Raw genomic sequence first — 22,148 nt, 5'->3', positions numbered from 1 at the left:
TTCCACAGGAAACACCAATAAGTTGGTGAGTGTAATGTAAAGTATTCTACCCTCTCTCTATTTCAGTATGGGGTCACTTTAAACACCATCACTATTTCTATATCATTTCCCATCTATACTATTCCAAGGAATTGAACATGTTATTGCTTTGCACATCAGCATAGATTGCAGCATTTTTCAGGAATATCTATGTTAGCTGATTTTGCTTTCCAATAAGAGAGCAATGGAGAAGGAATATGTGATGTCTACACACAACAGAACCAATTCAGCTAAAGTGATGAATATAGTCAAGGTGATTGCAGGAGAGTTCTTGTAACTCGTGATAATCATACTATACCATATGTATCCATTCCCAGACAAATATCTCCTGATGCTGTCTGTATATATGGAGCCTAGATTACACATATCTCCATGGTTCCACTCATGACTTGGGAGGCAATGCTGTCAAGCATATGTCAATGCCTAAGATTTTTGGTGACAGTTAAGGAAAGTTACTGGGCTCAGTGTACAATATACAGTTTTAAAAGAATATGTTCAATGAAAAGTACAATGAGAACTAATGTTATTGAGAAGGAATCAATACAAGTACAGCATTCTATGAATTGCTTTAATATGAAAAATGTTGCCTGAGCTTTGTTTAATAAGAATTATTCTACAAGACCATTAGTTTGAAAACATCAAGATTAAATAATATCAAGGTTAGAAGATATCTATTCAAATGCATTTCTATTGCTCCTAAGATGTAAAGTGAAGCACAGTAGTCTCATGGCAGTGCCTAAATCTGTAATTAAAGCCACACAGAGAGCATAACCCCAGAGGACTCCTTACGCCATTGCTTTTTATTATTTTGTTGTACCCAAATTTGTCCCTATGAGGATCATCGTAAACAGATAGTAGGATCATTGCATGATGGGTTTGTTAATATTTTCTACATGGATGACTTTGGAAATAGCCCTTTTTAGAATGAACAATTTTGGTCCCACACAGTAGTTGGGGGTTAGATATTGTGAAGACAGATACACCATTTGTAGTGATATTTTATTTGTATGTTAATATATAAAGCATGCCTGGAGATCAAGGGGAAAATGGCCAGCCACTTTTAAGTAAACATAGAAGTGATGCAGTGGTAGCACATGCTCTTAATTTGATCATGTGGCATAGGGTCTCTGTGTGTTCAAGGACACACTAGGGAACAGCCAAGCATGGTGACACATGCATTTAATCCCAGTACCAACCATAGATACCTGGCGGTCTGTACAGACAGGCATTGACAAGGAAGTGAGGTAGCTGGGCTAAGAGCCAATGAGAGGGCAGTACAGCAAGGCAAAAAGGCATGGGTAAGACAGGAAGTAGCTCACTTTTGGTAGGTGCAGGACTGGAGAGGTAAAGTTGGTGGCTCTCTCTATTTCTCTGATCTCTAAGACTTTCACCCCTATATTTGGCTCTGTGTTTCTTATTTAATAAGACCATTTAGAAATTCATCTATAATTGGTGCTCACATGGCAAGAATTCATTGAAAAAAACCCATTGATGGCCTTATAGGCCAGGGTTTACAGGCCCCCTGGCTTGGCCAGAGCTACATGAGATCTGGCTAAATGCAGCTGGAGCTACTTGCAACCAGATCTCCTACTCATGTTACTGGAGCTGCAAGGTTGCAGAGCTGCAAGCAGCTGGACTGCTTGTGTGTTTACAGAGCCCCTGGTTAAGGCCAGAGCATGTGGCTGGACTTTTTATTTAGTTTTTAGCTTTTAGTAGGTGCTTTCTCTCTCTTTCTCTCTTTCTCTGTCTCTCTGTCTCTGTCTCCGTCTCTGTCTCCATCTCTCTGTCTCTGTGTCTGTCTCTTTCTTTCTCTCTCTGTCTTTCTGATTCCCATTTTGGACTGCTACCATGCTAGGTAGCTGCTTTGAAAGTCCCTTGGACTTCTACTGTTCTATGCAGACTTGGTAAGTCAATTAAGATATCAGATATCTTAAAGGGAGAAACTAGTTAAAAGAGAACATTTTTTCCATATTAAAAAATAGGAAATATTTTTCAATTAAAGGAAATTAGTCTTTGTTTGATAATTCATTAGACAGTCTGAAAACTGTACAGTTAAATGAGAGGATAATTAATGTTGATAGGATGTAGGGAACATCAGTTATAACTATTATTTGTTTAATTATCCTTATTTTAGTATTAAAAAGATTGGTCAACTTAAGTGCCAAGATAAAAGCTTGAGAAAAAAAGATTAAAATGAATTATAGAGAAACTCAGACCCAGGCAGAAGACTTTAAAGGTGAAATTATTTCAGGAGCACATTATATGGTTACAGAGAGACAGCATCTTTTCAAACAATCCAACTTAATTCATCTGGTAGCCTTACAGGAACTACCTGCTCAAGGGCATGTACAAGCTAATTGGACTCCAGTGGAAATGTTAGATTTAAGGAGATTTAAAGAAGCTATAGTATCCTATGGAATGCATTCTCCATTTGTAAAGCAAATGTTAAACTCATGGTCAACTTGTAATAGGATTATTCCTCAGGACTGGAAAGAGTTGGTAACAGATGTTCTAGAATCCAGAGCACAATTACAGTGGTGGCAATGGCTTAAGGAGGAGGCTAAGGCAATAGACACCATGTAGAAGTAGAGATGTGGAAATTGCCCAGGATCAACTTCTTGGAGAAGGCGAATACTCTGATATACAAAGACAATGTTTATATGATAATCAAACCTTAATTCTATGCCGCATGGCAGCCATGAATGCATGGGACAGAATTGAGGAAGCAGAAAAAAAATTGAAAATTTAAGTAAAGTGGTTCAAAGTCATTATAATTCAGTTCAAAAATGGAATTGTATGATAGTCTTTGATATTAACGGAGTTTTTAGAACCTCTCAACATAGTTACCAACTCTCAGTATGCTGAAAGAGTGGTATTATATATTGAGACTGCAGAATTTATCCCTGATGAGTCAGAATTAACTTCACTATTTATTCAGTTACAAGATATATTCAGGAATAGGAAGCATCCCTTATATATAAATCACATCTGATCCCATCTGGGTCTGCCAGGCCCTCTAGACCAAGGTAATGACAAGATTGATAAATTATTGATAGGAAATGTGCTGGAGGCTTCAGAATTTCATAAAAAACATCATGTCAATAGTAAAGATTTAAAAAAGAGTTTTTCCATAACATGGCAACAAGCTAAGGATACTGTAAGGAAATGTCCTATTTTTTCCTTTTATAACCAGACTCTGCTACCAGCTGGATGTAACTCAAAGGGTACTCAGAGGAATGAAATCTGGCAGATGGATGTGTTTCACTTTGCAGAATTTGGAAAACTAAAATATGTACACTATACCATTGATACTTATTCAGGATTTCAGTGCAGAAATGCTTTTGGTTCTGAAAATGCTGATCCTGTAACCATGAATTTGAGAGAAGTTATGGCCATCATGGGTATACCTACACAAATTAAAACTGACAGTGTTCCAGCATATGTCTCTCGTAAAATTAAACTTTTTTTGCTTATTACAATATAAAGCATATTACAGTTATACCACATAATCCTACAGACCAAGCAGTTTTAGAAAGATCAAATAGAACTCTAAAGGATATGCTAAATAAATAGAAAGGGGCAACCAAACCCCCCAGAAATAGATTACATAATGCTCTATTAACTTTGAATTTTCTCAGTGCTAATGAGAAAGGGACAATAGCTGCAGAGAGACATTGGATAATAGAAAAAACTGCAGAATTAAATCAGCCTATATACTTTAAGGATGTGCTGACCTCAGAATGGAAACCAGGATATGTGTTACGTTGGGAACGAGGTTTTGCTTTTGTTTTTATAGGAGAAGATAAGCTGTGGATACCATCAAAAATGATATAGGTTCAATTTGAACAAGAGAGACCTCTTAATTAGAAGAGGTGATAGTTCATCAACCAGCATGACCATCCAATTTAAACTAACTTATACCACTAACAAATGCCTTTTTATTTAAGCAGATATGACTTGCCAAAAGGGAACTTCTCCAAAGTTAGGCTTGGGGAAGCCTTTTTGTTTTTGTCTTTCAGGAGAATGAAGACCAAGGAATCTGAAGAACACTGGACAAATGAGACATCTGAAGAAAAAGGACAAATCATCTAGAAAAATGTCCCAAGAAAAAGAGTAATTTGGCCTATTGGTGTATCACATGTAAAATTTCTTAAGTCTTCGCAAATGTTTGTTTCTGCTCTTCTCTACAGACAACTAACACAAATGGTCTTTTTGTAGTCCTAGTTCAATTAACAATTAAAGCAGGCTTTGAAGTTGGAGAATGGCTCTTTCCTTCTCTAAACACATGTATATTGTTAAAAGGAAAATGGAAAAATCTCTGTATCATGTCAGATGAAAGAGCCATCTTCTGATATAGGACAGAAGAAAACCAAAAAATTAAGGAACTGGTTTTTTGCCACTTATCTCAATTCTTTGGTTCTATTTTGAGTCTTTAAACTTTTCTTAAGTTATGAATTTATATCAAAATTTACAAGATTTATAAATGTATATAACTTTGTCATGATATTATTGGTCATATAGAGTACTAACTACTTCTAGAAAAAGGCTTAATTTAGCTGCCTATACATGTTTTTGTGTTGGAGTCTCTATCAGTTTTCTGCAGGGAATCATGACCAGGCCTAACCTCGAATTTGAAGTCTCCAGAAAGATGATGGGGTCCCATTACAATGATTCCATATGGACGATAATAATACCACTAAGCTGACAAACATCACCCAAAGATCAGCTTTGGACTACAACCTGCTCAGAACAATTTCGAGATGGCTAGCTGAGATGATCCTGTTTCACAGACTACTTGAACAAGGACTTGAGATAAGCCCTGCACTTTGGCATTATGCCAAGACTGGACAGCAAATGATATAGCTACCTCTCCTGGAACTTGACAATTAACCCAAAAATTATCTTTTCAGAATCTTCTAAAGATGCTATCACCCACAAACTGCAGAAAGCAATTTTTCAGAGCACAATGCCCACATTCCCAAGAGGTGGGGCGGGTGGTTTTTGGTTCTTCAATGGGTTTTGGGTTTGGGGTAGTTGTCATTGTTTAGGAGGCTTGGTTACAAGTTGTTGTAGTTAATGGTCAGGAAAAGGGCTAAACAAAGGAGATTAGATTTAAGATTCTTGTTTGGAAAAAAAGGTGATATAGAAAAGACATAGATTATTGAATATACTCTGAAAAAAAAATATAGAAATAATAGAATAAAAGGTAGATTATTGAATCTACTCTGAAAAAACGAGAGGATATAGATATGACATAGATAAAAAAGTAGATTATTGAGTCTATTTTTAACAGACAACTGCTAGTTTTAAATACTTTATATTGGATTGGATTTTTATATATTGTATACAAATTATATATATTGAGATTGATATTGTTAGAAAATGCTGTATGTATATTGCTAATCTTGTTCAGGGTATTGTACCTATACAGTTCATTTAACAATTTGCAAATCCTTGAAAGTTATTATTATCAACTATTAGGATATAGAGAAATGAGAATTAGTAGTTAGTCATTACAGTTGAACTTGTCTTCATATTAGGTGTTTTCAAGGTTAAGCAGAGATATATTTTAGATAGACAGGTCATCTTCAAATCCTTCAGAGATCTACAGAATATGGCATTTAAATGTTTTAATAACTGACAATTTTTTCTTTTTTTATGATTATGAGACATGTTGGCTCCTGGCAGTACCAATCTACTTCAGAGAAGAAATGGGCATTGAAGAAACTGCATATGGAGTTAACTTTCATTATGGCAAAAGTTAGCCACTGGACAACAAAGTGCCCTCATATCAACTGCTGAGAGTATGCTATCCAAAATGGACCAAGAGGACACAAAGCAAAGGACTACCGATCCTTGCCAAAACAAGTGTGGTTGTGGCTTTAGCAACACACATCCTCTGATGTCAAGACTATATGGCACCATCACTAAAGTGGCCTTTGCAATCTGGAAAAGGTACAGGGCCCATTTCTAAGAAGGCAGCTCAACAGGCAATGGACCGATATCTTCTGGTATGCAGTGGAACAGTAGCTGAAACAGTTATTCTTGAAAGAGTAACTAGGCTGAGAGTCTAACCTCTCAATGGTAGACTGGCATTTGATAAAGGAGATGAAGCCACCCACAAGCTGAGAGGAATGGGATGCGGAGAAGAACAGGATGCCGAGATGAAGCCATCCACAAGCTGAGAAGAATAAGCAGATGAATTCCAGAAACACCAGCAATTTCCAGGATTTAAAATCCTGAATCATGACAGGACACTGGTAGAATTCAATTTTATCTGGTACATGGAATACTCATGCCGAATGTGAGGTCGAGCTGAAGGCCTTGTGTATATCCTACTTCACAAATGAGTCTGTCAGATATCCTAGCCTGTAGGCTGAAGATGATGTCCCAACATTGCAGAAAACCTGTGACTGTCCAGACAGCTGGCTGTTTCTGTCAACTCAAAATTTTCCAGAAGTTGCTTGTTTGTAATTCTTGTTTTATTAGGGATATTATTTCCTTCTTGGTCTCTGAGGGAGCTGAAGATTAGATAGCCATAGTTACATTTTTTCTTCATAAGAAATTTCAAAAAAAAAAAAAAGAAACTCACTAAGAGGTGAAAAGTTTGTAAGTTTGAAGGAATATTACAAGACAATTTTCTGTTGGTAATACAAGTTCAGGTAGAAAGTGAATTAGGTACATTTTAAACTCACAAAAAATAGAGTAGATAATGTAATATTTTCTCTAAATTTGTCAAATTGCTGATATATTTATTGCTTGTATATATTGTATATAGTTGTTGTACTTATTGTATATAGTTTTTCTTATATTATTTATAAATTTTATTCTTTATCTTTAAGAGACCAAAAAGGGGAAATGTGGTGATGTTTTATTTGTGCTGAATTGTGGTGATATTTTATTTGCATGTTAATAAATAAAGCATGCCTGGAGATCAAAACGAAAATGGCCAGCCACTTTTAAGTAAACACAGGAATCTGGCAGTGGTAGCACATACCTTAATCCCATCAAAAGGCAGACAGGGTCACTATGTGTTCAAGGAGGCACCAGGGAACAGCCTAGTGTGGCGCCTTTAAACCCAGCACCAACTATAGAAACCTGGAGGTCTGTACAGACAGGCATTGACAAGGAAGTGAGGTAACAGGGCTAAGAGCCAATGAGAACACAGAACAGCAAGGCAATAAAGGTGAGGGTAAGAGAGAAAGTAGCTCACTTTTGGTAGCTGCAGGGCTGGAGAGGTAAGGTTGGTGGCTATCACTAATTCCCTGATCTCTAAGGCTTTCACCCCTATATTTGGCTTTGTGTTTTTTATTTATTTAAGACCGTTTAGAAATTCATTTACAATGAATTCATGAAACTCTATGAACAGGGTGAATATAATTCCTCAGTAAAATTCAGATGCCCCACTTCCTAGAAGTAGAAAAGCAATCATAACTTTACCACAAAAGCAGAAAATACACAGGATAGCATGAGCACACCTCATTAGAGGTCAGTGCTTCACAGGTATTGTAGCAAGTACAGCCTACAACTGAAATAAGGCACATTTTCAGGAAATGATGAATCTGAGTTAAGTTACAGTTGTAAACACATGTGGTTTTGTCTCTTTGGATTTTAGGTATGTACCAAAAATGCACCCTGGAGTACACATGGCCTCTTCATCAAGACATGCATGGAAATGTTATTCACATGTACAGAAAGAATCTGGATTCCACCTAGCTTCTTGAAGCATTCCTTTAGTCCCAGCACTCTTGAGGCAGCAGAGGAGGAGGAGGCAGAAGTGGAGACAGAAGAGGAGGCAGAGGCTGAGATGGATGTGGAGGCAGAGGGGGAGGCAGGCAGATCTTTGTGAATTCAATGCTTGCCTGTTCGATATAGTCAGTTCTAGGACATGCTGGGCTATGAAGAGGGTCCCTGTCTCAAGAAATTAAAAGTAAGTTAATAAATAAATTATTTTGTTTAGTATACGTAAACCTCGAAAAAGGTAATGACAAATGTCTCAGAGGCCAAAGTGTAACAAACTCTGATACTATTAGAGCACAGAGTAGCACAAAGAGTTGAAGGTTCAGGAGATGCCAGTTTTCTTCTCACCCTTCCTTTCACAGTGAGTGACAGACCTTCACAGACTCCAGCATGTGCATGCTGAGGTGTGTTTGATGCTTTTTAAAGCTATGATGTCTGAGCTCAAGTGGATTCCACTTCCTCTTGTTGTGGAGGACAGTGGGCTTCTCTTCTGCCATGACTCTGACTTGATGGCGTCTGCTCCTTCAGCTTTCGTGGAGTTGATTTCTCTAGCTGTTTTTGGTCTCATATTGCCCATGAACCCTAGGTCTACTGAGCGTACATAGTGTGACTTTCTGAGCTTTGCCCTCCATTTGCTTGTCTGTGTTGTCAATATCTCCTTCTGGCCACAGCACTAGCCACAGCTTCTCTCCTTCCACAAGGTCCTGATAATGGATTCTAGCTAGAGAATATCCATGAAGCAGGTTAGAGCATCTCTCTTCCTTCATCCTCAACTGGTTTAAGGGTGTGCTGATGACACCTTATCTTTACTGGGCCTGATTGCCCCTGAAGACTATGGAGTCTTTGCATTGGGTGGCTGTGGGAACCTGGAATTGGTTTAGTTCAGAGAGGGAGTTAAGCAGTTGGGAAGGTGAACTTCTGCCATCAGTTTAGTCATGTCTGCAAGTCCATGCTGGAGGCCAACACACTGTGCATGTCCCAGGCTCATCCTGACCATGACTGCTGCTTTCCCTGGTGGCATTGTCAGAAACAAGCTTCTGCCCTAGGCTCCCAGCATCAGTGAAATGCAAGGGATGCTGCATGTCGGGGTGTTCTAAAGGGAGGAGAGATGGGTCTTGGTTTTCTTTTGTGCACTCATAGGCATCCAGAGGCATTGATAGATTTGCTGCCATCTCATGCAAGTTGTCCTTCTCTGTTCCAGGCATGGATCTTGTGGCAATGCCAGGAATTCTGAAGGTTGTGGATGGGGACTGTTAATGACTTGTGCCCATCAATAGTTGGTGTCCTTATCTGGGAATGCAGGATGTAGGAGTAGCAGAGTTCTGTTCTCCAGTTGAGGGAGTGTCTAGCTTTGAGGTGTGATTCCCAGGGAAGTCTCCCTTTGCACCACTGAAAAAGAGTGAAGGAAGAAGTCAGTACATGGTAAGTGGGATGCCCCCTCCTCTCAGTGCACCTCTGCACTTAGGCCCCTACAACAGCTGGATGACATTCTTAGGATCTCTGCCACAGCTACTGATATTCGGAAACATCAGTCAAAGTTGAATTCCAGTTGTAAACACATTCAGTTAAGTCTCTTGGAGGATTTAGTGTAGGTACCAAAAATGCACCTTGGCTTACACATGTCCTCTTCATCCAATCATGCTTGGAAATCCGGGTATTCATATAGACAGAAAGAAACTTGATTCCATTTAGTTTCTGGGAGCATTCTGTTAGTCTCAGCACTCTTCAGGCAGGGCCAGGGCCAGGGTCAGTGCAATTGCAAAGGGAGTGATATTTGCAGAGGTAGAGGCAGGCTGATGTTAGTCAGTTCAAAGCAAGTCTGATCAACATATTTATGAACATGCAAGGTTATGGAGAGAAAACCTGTTTCAAGATACTAAAAGCAAATTAATAAACAAATGAGTTATATTTCCTATGTGTCACACTGTAAAAAGAAATGCCAAATGCCTCAGAGGCCCCAGTGTGAGTAACCCTGATAGTATTAGAATGCAAAGTATGTCAAAGTGTTGAATGTTCAGAGACAGGCCAGGATGGAGCAACACACCAGCTACTCAAGAATTCCTGGTTGTAGTTAACAGATGTTTTCTCAGGGAAGTAAAGCATTTGTTACTAGAAAAAGAAACAGATATTTGAGAGGGGGTCCTAGAGAACAGGAGGACATCTTTGCTATTTTTACCTCAGTAAGTGTATTAATATCTAGATTATATAGAATTAGATAAAATACATAAATCATAAGAAATCAGGCAACCCAGGTAGTAAAGGACAAAGAAAAAGACATTCTACTCTGATAAAATAAAAAAGATAATAAGCACATACAGATGTTCTGATTGAAGAGGAATCAGGATAATACATAGTGATGGATGACACACAAAAACACACACACAAAATAAATTAAAGTATGAAAAGGATGATTTCAAAGATGGATACAACTTCAGACATACATTGTTATGAATGAATCCCTTCTCAGGAAGATGTTCAACCTTGTATATTTTCTCTTTAAGGTGGGTGCTTGATAGTGTATACATGGAATCCTGTATTTCATTTAATGAAATTTTAGGAGGATATCTGTCCCAGACCAGTAATGATTAAAGGACTAGGGTAAGTGGTTGAAATTGGAAGGAAGTGTTGGAAGAACAGGAGTGTGTTCTCTATACAATATACACTATAGGAAACATACCAAGTTCAAAAACCAGTATAATGAAAATAAAAGTCAAGGAGAATAATTTTATAACCACTACAGGTTTTGACTAATTACTTTTACCTTAAATAATACTACCAGTGATTTACAGCATATGATGAATTTATGTAACACATATTTCTACTTTGGAAACATTAAAGAACAATAGCAAAGGTATGAAGAAACCATCAAAGCCTTCTATATACACTTACTAATGGATGATAAAACTGAGTTAATTTCTCCAATCACTCTTAGTGTCTTCGAATATTTACAAGTATAGAAACTGTCTGACCATTTATATATAAATCCCTGGATCTACCAATTAATCTCCTTAACTCCATATGTACCTACTTATCTACACACTCACCAAGATTGTAATTCAATGTATACATGTATATCTATGTCTATATCTCACCTTGTCTGTGTTGAATAGCACTGTGTTCCAAAAACTAGGCTAGGACTTACATGACATAGTCATAATATCTAAAAATTTCCATATCCTTCTGCCTCCGAAGGAAGAGCTGCGGTTTTCCCAGAGAAGTGTACTTGGCAGCATTCTCTCTCTCCCATGGAGCCTACCTCTTCATGGCCTCCCGCTCTGGTCTCTGCTCTTCTGTGATGGGCTGTGAGATGACTGGCCCTGGAATGTCGACTTTCCTCCATGGAATTGGTTGGCAGCCAAAATCTTTCACCAGATAATGGATTTGAGATTTTGGAGGTGATGGGGCCTTTTTCTTGGCAGCAAAAATAAGCTCCTTCTGTAGTGAAGTGTGAGATGATGCCCTGTAGGATTCTGGCCTACAGAGAGCTGGCTGAGGCCCAGGGAAAGACTGGATGGGGTTGGTTATGTTAGCTCGTGTGGCACTGGTAGCAATAGGCAGAACTGGCTTGTCAGAGGCCAACAAAGAAGTGCTGGCAGGAGCTGGTTTAGATGGCTTGAGTGTGGTAGGCTGAGCCGAGTGGGAATGAGGCCTCACAGGGTATACTGCAGGGGGCCTGCATGAAGCCAGGGAGAGAGGCTTTCTAGAAACCAGTCTGGCTTGCGGCTTGTCCGGGGCTGGAAAAGGCAGAGGTACCAACTTGACCTTCCCAGGTGGATGCAGCTCATATTGGGATAGAGATGGACACTCCCTGTGAGCATTGCTCTCTGGTCTCTGAGCATTACTCGGGGTTTTACCGGGGCCTCAGCCATCACATGGCACATCCAGTAGGGATGAGGTGGCTTTGCATATCCAGACATCTTTGATGGCACTGAAGTTTAGCAGAGTCCGGGAGGAGGAGATGCAAGTTTTGTCAATACACTTCTTCCCTCGTGGGTGAAGGACCTGAGTGGATGCCAGCATGTACTTTCCCAGGTGAGTTTGAGGCTTTTTGAAGGTGTCATTGCTGAGCTCAGGTGGAGTCCTCTTCTTCTTGGTCTTGGGGATAGTGGGCTTCTCTTGTGTCTTGACTCTGTGTCTTGATGGCTTCAGCTGCTGTATGTTGCTGAAGTTGTTTTCTTTGGTCTTCTTGATCCTGTCTTGCCCCTGCACCCTAGCTACCATGGGCCTGCTGGGTACAGATTTCTGAGCTTTGCCCTCCAAGCATTTGTTGTCCATGTCGTCAATATACCCTTCATTGGCCCAAGCATTGGTTCCAGGCTCTGCTCCCTTCACCAGGTCCTGGTGCTGGATTTGGGCCTAAAGAGCTCCATGAAGCAGATGAGATACTTTCTGGTCTTTCTTGTTCACCTTTTATGAGTCCAGTGATGCTGGAACTTTCCTGGGCCTGATCCCTCCTGAGGACTGTGGAGTCTTTGGAATGGATTGCTGGGGAATTTTCCCAGTGGTCTACGTCAGTGAGGGAGTTTAAGATTTGGGGAAGGTGAATATCTGACAGCACTGTAGTCATGTCTTCCATGTCATGCTTGAGACCATGACACTCTGTACAGACCCAGTCTCTTTTAGACCAAGGCTGTTGCTTCCCAAGATGGCATTATCAGAATCTGGCTTCTACCTTAGTCTCCCAGCATCAGTGTAGTTCAGGGGCTGCTGCATGTCAGAGTGTGCTAAAGGGAGGAGTGATGAGCCTTGGTTTTCTGTTCTGCCCTCATAGGCATTCAGAGGCTTTGATTGCTCAGCAATCATTTCTTCCACATTGTTATTCTCTGTTTGTTCCAGGCTTGGAGCTGGAGGCAAGGCCAGGAATTCTGAAGGACTGTGAATAAGGGCAGTTAATGACCTGTCCCCATCAAAAGGTGGTGTCTTCATCTGGGTATCCTGGGTGCAGTCATTTCAGAAGTCAGGACTCTGCAGCATACAGAGTGTCTGGCCTGAAGATATCTATCCAAGGGCCCTCTCCATTTCCACCACTGGAAAAGTGTCAAGGAAGGAGTCAGTGCCTGGTAAGTGAGATGATCCCTTCCTTTCAGTGGACCTCAGCACTCAGGCTCCTGCAGCAGTGGGCCAGGCATTCCGATGAAATCTGCTTGAGTGGCAAGTGTAGCATCTCTGTTTACAGACACTTAGTAACTAATCAGTTGTTTCTGGTGACCATGCAATGTCTTATTTTCTCCGATGTTTGTGTGTTCCATATCACTTATTGGTGTGAGCATGCATCGTGGTCATGGGAAGGTTACAGAATTCTCTTGGTGTGTGGTCCTTTCTTGCCCTCCTTTTGACTTTGAAACAGTTCCTCTCAGTTATTTGGAAGTGTGCTATTAAGCAGTTTGTCTGGTCTATAGTTTCCAAAACTTACACAATCTGCTGACTTCTTTCAAGTAGTGGCATTACTCATGTGCAACCAGATGTTTGGATTTTTTGTGGATTTCAGTGTGCAAACCCAGTCCTTCACTCCTGAAATGCAAGCCCTTTAAGAACCCCAACTTTCCTCAAGCTCCCAATTCACAGACGTGTTATAAGTGATATGAAAATGACTTGAAGAAAGTGAAATAGTGTTGCTTGAGTGTGACTTTGTTATAGAGAACATGGGTACATGATAATGGACTTGTGTCATCCCTGAAGAATCACAGAAAAAAAAGAGAATGAGAGAAGATACAGCAAGAGAGTGAGTAAGTATGAGAGAGAGAGAGAGAGAGAGAGAGAGAGAGAGAGAGAGAGAGAGAGAGAGAGAGAGATTTGCAGTAGTGTTCCTCAGGTATCCGATTTCAACTCAGGGAAAATCAAGTGCTAACCAAATATAAAATTATTGATGTCTTCTAGAACCCTGAGCACTATCCTAGAAAGGAGGTGATTATAGTGTGATGGAGCATGGCACTGATTGGCTTAGGCAGTGATATGTGTGCCTGTGGTATGGTAGCTGAACATGTCTTAATGAAGCATGGATGTCAGTCCCTATCATACAATGTTTCTTACTTTTGAGATGGACGATGGGGATGGTGAGCCAGAGCAAAGGCTGAGTTCTCAGGACTCCCATTTTTCCTCAGGGAAGACATCCACTGCTGAAAGGTTGAACTGTGTCTCCTTTGAGTGCTGATCTCACACCTCCCCTCCTGGCTTTACCCACCTTGAATACTGGTGTCTGCCATCTCTTGAGCAGGTGTGGAGTAGTAGATGGCAGAGGTGGAGAAGGGTGTTTGGACATTCATTGGCTGAATCTCCTTTGGCATCATCACCATCCCTGGTTGCAGGACAGAGGCCTGACCCCCAGAGTAGAACACAGAGACACAGGCTTGCAAGCACTGGCTGAGTTCTTCAGCCATCAGAGGGCCCAGGCTATTGAGGTCATTGTAATAGAAGTGGCTTCCCTCCTGGTAGGAAGGTGCCAGGCTATATCATTGATTTGGCAAGTGTGGTGGTGTGGCCTAAACAAGACTGACAGACAGTGTTGGATAGGAAAGAACTAAGGCAATGGGATTTAAAATATTATAACCTTGGTCTGTCATAGACAAGGAGAAGAATGTGGTATTCTGGTCAATGACAGTTACAGTGAAGTCCTGGAGTGAAGCTCCCCTCCCGGCAGTGTTTCCCGTGGGATCCCACTAGAGATCAACTGGATAGGAGAGTGCTGAGGCAGAGCTCTGGCCCTGGTCAGTCAGCGCAGTCACCATGGTTGTGCCAGCTGGTAAGTAAGAGTAGGCACTGTCCATGAGCTGCTGGCAACAAGTACTGGAGTCCAATGGCAGGAGTCATGCTGAACTCACAGCTGGGATGGAGACCCTGGAGAAGTTGCACACACTTCATACTAAGGGTGTGGCATTCCTCAGCACAGGTGCAGAGTGCTACAGAGCACATTCTGTCCCAAAGAAAGGTGCACGTTGGAAATTTTCTGTAGGAAGGAAGAGGAAAGTGTGAAGAACACTGAGATGGAATCTGTGTGGCTTATGTGACAAGCTTTGTTATCTGCAGTTTGTCCTATCTGGGAGAGTCTGAGATCTATTTTCCCTCACATATGCCAAACAAATGGTTCAGAATGATTCTTGGTAATGGATAGGATGACACTCATTTGATGAGCTGCCTGTTCTTCCTGTGTGGTCATGCACTTCCTAGTTGATCCATGTTGACCCTTGCTCTGTCCTTGACAACAGTCTTCCTTTCCCTGCTTTGTCTTGTTCTGACACCTGCTGTGGTACTGCCTCACACCTGTGTCCAATAAGAGAAGTGTTTAAAGGAGGAGAACCTTAGACAGCTTCTCATGCCTGTGCCTTTGTCCTGTTCAGTGCAGATCTTCCTCTATGCAGAGAGAGATTCTCTACCTAGATCAGTCTGGCCTTGAAATCACACAGACTGGCCGGCCTTTATAACAGAGTGCTGGCATTGTAGATTCTTTCCATGTCCACCAAGCTTGGCTCTACTCTGAGCTTTCTTAATGAAATGATGTATCAGGAATTTCATAGATAAGAACTGTATTCAGCTAAGAATCCCTTGGTCAATCTAGCTCCTCCTGTTCCCCACTACGTTTTAGATAAGTCATTATCTCTTACTTTTTTATATAAATTCAGCACACATCCAATATGACTCATGAATACAACCTGCTGATAACATGTCATGTTGATTGCCTGTGTTTCATGTGATATCTTGCGACTACAAATGTATTGTGGTGTTCATCTCTGAATAATATTATTTCTTAATTTAATAGTTGGTTAAATTGATTCTTCAATGAACACTTCCACAGTAATTGTTAATTTCTTGTAACTCTCCTAGTAGGGAATCCTTGTGAAAATTCCTGCACACACTGGTGTGTCAGTTCTTGTCCAGAGAACAACTGACTGTGGAGTACCCAGCCCATGTTGATAACATTCAACACAACCAAAAAATGTGGAGAATGCTGTGGAAGATTGGCTGGATAGAGTGTAAGAGCCAGGGACTAGAGCTGGATATTGTTTTCTACATGTGATAGGAAACCTTTACCTAGACTAATCTCAACAGTGTGGCTACATAATAATGGGTTGGGATATAATAATGTCTCATGCCTTTTAATTTAATCTGTGGTTATCTGTAACATTCAGTTCCAAACTACCTTTGTGTACATCCAGGGTCATCTCTGCAATTTGTCTTTTTTATTTCCATATTTTCTAACCCCAGCAAGAACCAAATCTAAATGTGACATTCAATTCCAAATATCTCTATCAGCATCAACAATATACCCATTACACAAAAATTTAAAAGTATAGTCAAAATAAGGGAGAAGTGATCCCTTATTTTTTTAATGTTTTAAAATTTCTTTCCTTACCTGTCATGGTCAGAGGGAGAGTATCAGCAGTCCAGAGTACAATGGAGCCAGAGAATTGGTTGTCCTTGTCTGATCAGCTGACCTGAGTCACAAGTGTGTCAGGTATCAGACAGTACTTACTGGTCACTGGTCACAGGTGACCTGTAATGATCCAAATTTGTTTACAGGCATTGCCATGGCAATCCCAAATACCTACCAGGTGATGGTACGGTTGGAGGGAGAATGATGTCATAAACGGGGCAGCAGCAAATGGGAAGGTGGGAATCTGAGCTAACAGAGGGGATTGGTTGGAGAGAATTCCAGGAAACCAACAGGAGCCATGGAGGCAGAGGTGTGTGCTAGTGAAAGGAGGCAATCCTGGCATGGAAGTTCCCCTTTCATGAGGTTTAGTCTAGGGTATTGGCAGAGCTTCTTATAACGATCATCAATGAAGCTGTGTCTATTCTTCCTATGAGGTGTCACCTTCCAGGAGTGAGTGTGCTTTCAGCATACACTGTACATAAATTCAGTAGCCTTGGGCAGGAAGAAGAGGACCACATGGGAGGAGGGAACTCGGGTGAGAAACTGTATCATTTGATCTGGTTTATGAGCCATCATCATCAGTCCATGACCCAAGCAAGAGACCAAAGGGCTCCATTGTAACTGTGATGAAGGACAGGGCTGAGTGTATTGAGATCACATTGGATGATGAACTCCAAGAATCTTCTCTTTGGGTTTATTCACTTAGATGCTTTTCTTAATCTGTGTTGGTCCAGGCAGGGCTCACTTCTCCCTTCTCTGCTTTTCATCCCTTTTTGGTAGGGTTTGATTGTTGTTCTAGGATGAACCTGTATCCTTAAAGTGTTGGAAAGTATCATGTTGAACTTACAGAAACAGTGGTCTTCTGTTCATCGTGAAGATGCTTGTAATTTGGTGTTGCTGGAAGTAGCAAGCACTTGAGGGGTAACCCCTGTTGTTTGGTTGCTCATCTTGATTCTCACTCTGGTCTCAGACACTTGGACATTCTTTGTATCTTGCCTCCCTTCTTATAGTTTGAAGTTGTTAGTCATTGAGTCTGGCTGCCTTCTCTCTTCATCCACAAGTGTAATGAGTGTGACAGTTACTGAAGCTTCTTCCTCCTGGCAACAGTCTCTGCAGAATCCTGGGCTTCTAGCATTCTCTGCCATGCTTTTTTCTGAGTAAGGGCTAAAAAGCAACTGGAACACCTGGAGGAGGAAGCCATTTGTTGGTATGTGGTGGTGGGTTACATTAAATAAGCAATGTAGGTGTTTTTCTAAGCGTTGCACCTTGGTGGAAAGGGATCTTGGCATTTAAGAACTAATGAATAGCACAAAGTCAAGTTAAGCATAGCAGCTTTCATCCTTGCTCCAGGGAAAGCTTCCCCCAATGTAACAACTCTACTTTAATAGGGGAAGGTTTCCCCAAATGAAACTGTTAGAGTTCTGCTCTGCTCTGCTCCACTGTGGCTAATGTTCCCTCTCTGCTCTGCTCCCTTCTGACAAAAGAAGGTCTCACCCAAAACTCATTCAAGATATTTATTGTAGTGGAAGAATCCAGGAGGGTGACTTCTTCTGTCAGGATGGAAAAAGGCAGTTACCAACTGAACAGGTATAGGGCTTATGTAGGGCTTCTTAGAGGGGGAGCTTTTGCAAGGTGAATTTTGCAGGGTGAGAATTGCTCAAATTCCAATCCCTGAGTTTGGCAAATCAAGAGATTGGTTTGATTGTTGGATAGGTTTTCCTGCTCATGGAATGGTTGTGTTTTATACTTAGTGTTTCAGGGGCAGAGTGTGTTTCTTTGATTCTGGTTTCATGGCCAAAGTGTGATTCTTTCACAGGCCCTTTTTACCATTTTTTCTCTGGTTTCATGGCTAGGGTATTTTTCTTTGGCTGGCTCACTTGTCCTACAATATTTTTTTTTTATATTTGAAAAAAAGAACGAACCATTTCCCATCTCAGTGTATCTTCTTAGACAGGAATATGATATTTTGTTTAAATATGGGTAAATCTTGTGTGTTCCCTCATTTTGGTTTTGATTGTTATAATTCTCCTTGGTCACTGACTGGTGGGTTCATAGACTGTCTTATGGCATGGGTGTAGTGTGCATTTATAGACATTTCTTACTCTAACTGCCTCAGCAAGCACTACTGTGACAGTGTCTGTCAGTCCTCATTGAAAATGACCCTGGAGCCTGTTTAGCTCTCCTCCTGCATTCACATGAGCTGTCAGCACTTTCCCTTGGGACCCCTTTTACACTGAGCTAGTACTGGAGCATGTAGGTACATATCCAGCTCAGTATAACTGTTCCTCCATGCAGATTGTTTCCTGTTTTGTGGTGCTTGGCAAAACTGCAATAAAAATGTCCTTTGTCATATGCCAGTAGGCTGCCTTGCTATTTCACCCTTGCATTTTTCTTCATACTTGACCACTTGTCAGATAATGTGACACATTCCAAGTGGCAATGACTGAAAGTTGTGGGGTGCATCCAGGCTTCTGGTTGTGGATCTTGCAGATAAAAGTGTCCTCTTATAGCAGCGTAGACCCAAGTGGGTAGAACATTAGTGGGCTTATGCTATTGAGAAATCAGAGTAGAGAGAAACCACAGAAGAGATAGATAGATAGATAGATAGATAGATAGATAGATAGATAGATAGATAGATAGATAGATAGATAGATGGATAGTGAGATAGATAGAGAGATAGATAGATCTGTGTTCTGTGTTTAATTTCCATCATTTCTGTGTTTATTTTTACACATTTGAATATTATTTGTCTTTCATTGTAACAATGACCTTACTTCCTCTAACAATGTATAGTGATTTTAGTTTCTGCAACCTCTACTCCTTCTAATTCTTTCTGAGTCTCCACTTCTCAGTTCCTACTACCTTTTTGTCCCTGTTTAGAAAAGAAAAGGCTTTCAAGAGATAACAAAAACGATAAAAATAAATTTTTGGGATAGCATCTACAAGAAAAATAAATGTAAGTTAAAAAATTAAAAAGTTGGTATTCTGCATGGGTGGAAAATGGCACTCTGTGAAGAAGTATGTCTCCTAAAAGCTAAGTGCCAGAAGTGGTTTAACTTCAGATGATGTTATCCAAGAAGGTGATTAGTACTTCTTAAATTATGAAAGCTATTTCAATACTGTTGTACGTTATGAACCAGTAGTAGAATAGCACCAATATGACTGAGTTGCAAGATATGAAGAAGTCAGTCTTACCCCAAGCATTAACCCCCGTTCTGATAGCAAGTTGGCTTTCATAGACCAAGCCAGACTCTTCCATCATTTTGCGGGAGAATTGTCTGGAATTGTGCTATTATGATGTCAGCTGTCTCTCCCACATACTAAAATCTCAAGAGAGATGGATACACAGGTACAGAGAAGGCAGAGTTGTTAGGTATATTTGCAACAACTCTCCAATTTTATATGTGTACACATGCACAGAAGGCAATTTTTATCTTGTACTGCAATCCAACACAAAATCTCTGGTGACTGAGGAGTTCCAGGTCTAGAGGGAAGACAAATGCTACTGTTTTGTTGACTGGAATGGTTGGGTCTCTATGTTTCCCTTCTAAAACTTTGTGGTTTTGCAGGAGATTAATGTAGTTAAGGTGCAGATGTAACTGTTACAGTCTGCCTCCTTGCGGGTCTTCCTTTGGTATTTGTTTCTGTTGCTGATGGAGAGAGTTGTCATTGTTTAGGCTGCTGAGACTCAGTGACTGCTGCTGTGGTGAGATGTCTGCCTGGTACTCAGAAGTTGATCAGATAAAAAGCAGTCCATTCAAAGCTCAGAGAGTGTCCTGCAAGTAGGAGCCCAATCAAATTGAGAGCTAGAGCATTGGTTAGAATAGAGTAGCATGGCTTTCTATTCCAAAATCAAGTGAACATCCCATTGTGATGTCTTAGTAGTGATTACCTCAGAGGGATGGAGACCTTTGAAAGTAATTGAAGAGATGGATGCAGGGATAGACAGGTCTGTGGCTCTGAAGCTAAACTCTACATAGTAGAAGGAGCCATGGAGGTTCATGAAAACTTGACTTGTCATTCTAGACATTACTTGAATTTGAACACCAGGCTCATTAGAAAATGGTCTTTCTTGATGCTAGAGAATAGAAATGGAGAATTAACTGAAAGCAGGGGGCTTCCCAGTATTTCTTCCAGAGGAAACACCAATAAGTTGGTGGGTATAATGTGAAGTATTCTACCCTCTCTCTATTTCAGTATGGAGTGACTTTAAACACCAACACCAGGTCTATCTTGTTTACTATCTATACTATTCCAAAGAATTGAACATGTACTGATTGCTTTGCACATCAGTACAGATCGCAGCAATTTTCAGGAATATCTATGTTAGCTGATCTTGCTGTCCAATAACGGAGCAATGGAGAAGGAATATGTGATGTCTACACACAACAGAACCATTTCAGCTAAAGTGATGAATGTAGTCAAGGTGATTGCAGGAGAGTTCTTGTAACTCGTGATAATCCTATTATACCATATGTATCTATTCCCAGACAAATATCTCCCGATGCTGTCTCTATATATGGATGCTAGATTACTCACACCTCCATGTTCCATTCCTGACATTGAAGGCAATGCTGTTGAGCATATGACCAAAGCCTAAGATTTTTGGTGAGAGTTAAGGAATGGGTAGACCTTGGTCACAAAATTACTGGGCTCAGTACACAATGTATAGTTTTAAAAGAATGTGTTCAATGAATAGTACAATGGGAATTAATGACATTGAGGATTCAGTACAAGTACAGCATTGTGTGAATTGCTTTAATATGAAAAATAGGAAAAATGCTTCCTGAGCTTCTTTAATAAGGATTATTTTACAAGACCCTTAGTTTGAATACATAAAGATTAAAATAATAATATCAAGATTAGAAGATATCCATCCAAATGTGTTTCTGCTGCTCCTAAGGTGTAAGATGAAGGCAGTAGTCTCATGGCAGTGCGCAAATCTGTCATTAAGCCACACACAGGGAGTGATAAAGCAGAGGACTCCCTAAGCCATTGCTTTCCATCTTTGTGCTGTACTCAAATTGGTCCCTGTGAGGATCATTGCATTCAGGAAGGTGGATCTTTTCATGCTGGGTTTGTTAACATTTTCTAGGTGAGTTAGACTGGACTTAGCCCTTGTTAGAATGCACAATTTTGGGCATCCACAGTAGTTGGGGGTTAGATATTGTGAAGAAAGATGCACCATGAAACTCTAAGGAGAGGGTGAAAACAATTCCTGAGATGCTCCACTTCCTAGAAGTAGGAAAGCAATCAGAACTTTACAACAAAGAAGAAAATACACAGGATTGCATGAGCATACCTCAAAAGAAGTTAGTGCTTCACAGACATTGTAGCAAGTACAGCCTACAACTGAAACATGGCAGATTGTCAGATAAACAAATGATTCTGAGTGAACTCTGCTGGGCATGCTAGGTGTGGCAATCTGGGCCTTGCCTTCCAAGTGCTTAGGCATGTTGTCAATAGCCCCTTCACTGGACCCAGCACTGCCCACCGCCTCTTCGCCCTTCACCCAGTCCTGGAGCTGGATTCTGGCCTGAGGAGACACATCAAGCATCTCAGAGGATTTCTGGACATTCTTTCTCACTTGGTCCACAGGTACACTGATGAAGCTGGAGCTTTCCTGGGCCTGATCCCTTGTGGTGTCTTTGGATTGGGTTGCTGTGGGATCTTGGAATGGGTTCATTTCAGTGATTGAGTTGAAGAGTCGGGGAAGGTGAATATCTGCCACCAGTGTAGTCATGTCTGCAAAGTCCATGCTGGAGTCCATCACACTCTGCAGCACCCCAGGCTAATGCTGACCAAGGCTGGTGCTTCCCAAGGTTGTATTGTCAGGAGAAAGCTTCTGTTTTAGGCTCCCAGAATCAGTGTAGTCCAGGGCCTGCTGCATGTTGGCATGTGGTAAAGGGAGAAGTGATGTGTCTTGGTTTTCTTTTATGCCCTCATAGGCATCCCGAGGAGGTGATAGATCAGCTGTCATCAAATCCAAGTTGTTATTCTC

At 40.8% G+C, this 22,148-nt stretch overlaps 1 protein-coding gene and 2 pseudogenes across 1 annotated transcript; all 3 read right to left on the bottom strand.

Moving 5' to 3' along the window:
- Window positions 1-11,640: 11,640 nt before the first annotated feature.
- LOC128095152 (uncharacterized protein C2orf78 homolog) lies at window positions 11,641-12,054 on the bottom strand. Its single transcript, XM_052713886.1, has one exon. The coding sequence runs from the start codon at window positions 12,052-12,054 to the stop codon at window positions 11,641-11,643; it is 414 nt and encodes a 137-aa protein (XP_052569846.1).
- A 16-nt stretch (window positions 12,055-12,070) lies between these two features.
- LOC128124123 (uncharacterized protein C2orf78 homolog) lies at window positions 12,071-13,870 on the bottom strand (annotated as a pseudogene).
- Window positions 12,880-21,905, bottom strand: LOC128124122 (uncharacterized protein C2orf78 homolog; annotated as a pseudogene).
- Window positions 21,906-22,148: the final 243 nt, after the last annotated feature.

Source organism: Peromyscus californicus, unplaced genomic scaffold (assembly GCF_007827085.1).
Source record: "Peromyscus californicus insignis strain IS unplaced genomic scaffold, ASM782708v3 Scaffold_4__1_contigs__length_199733344, whole genome shotgun sequence".
In the NCBI taxonomy this organism is placed as follows: Eukaryota; Metazoa; Chordata; class Mammalia; order Rodentia; family Cricetidae; genus Peromyscus; species Peromyscus californicus.
The sequence above is the reverse complement of the archived record's forward strand: the minus strand, read 5'-3'. Positions and strand labels throughout refer to the sequence as shown.

Excerpts from the sequence above, each read along its gene's own strand:
- LOC128095152 (XM_052713886.1), bottom strand. The coding sequence starts at position 12,054 with ATGGACAACAAATGCTTGGAGGGCAAAGCTCAGAAATCTGTACCCAGC.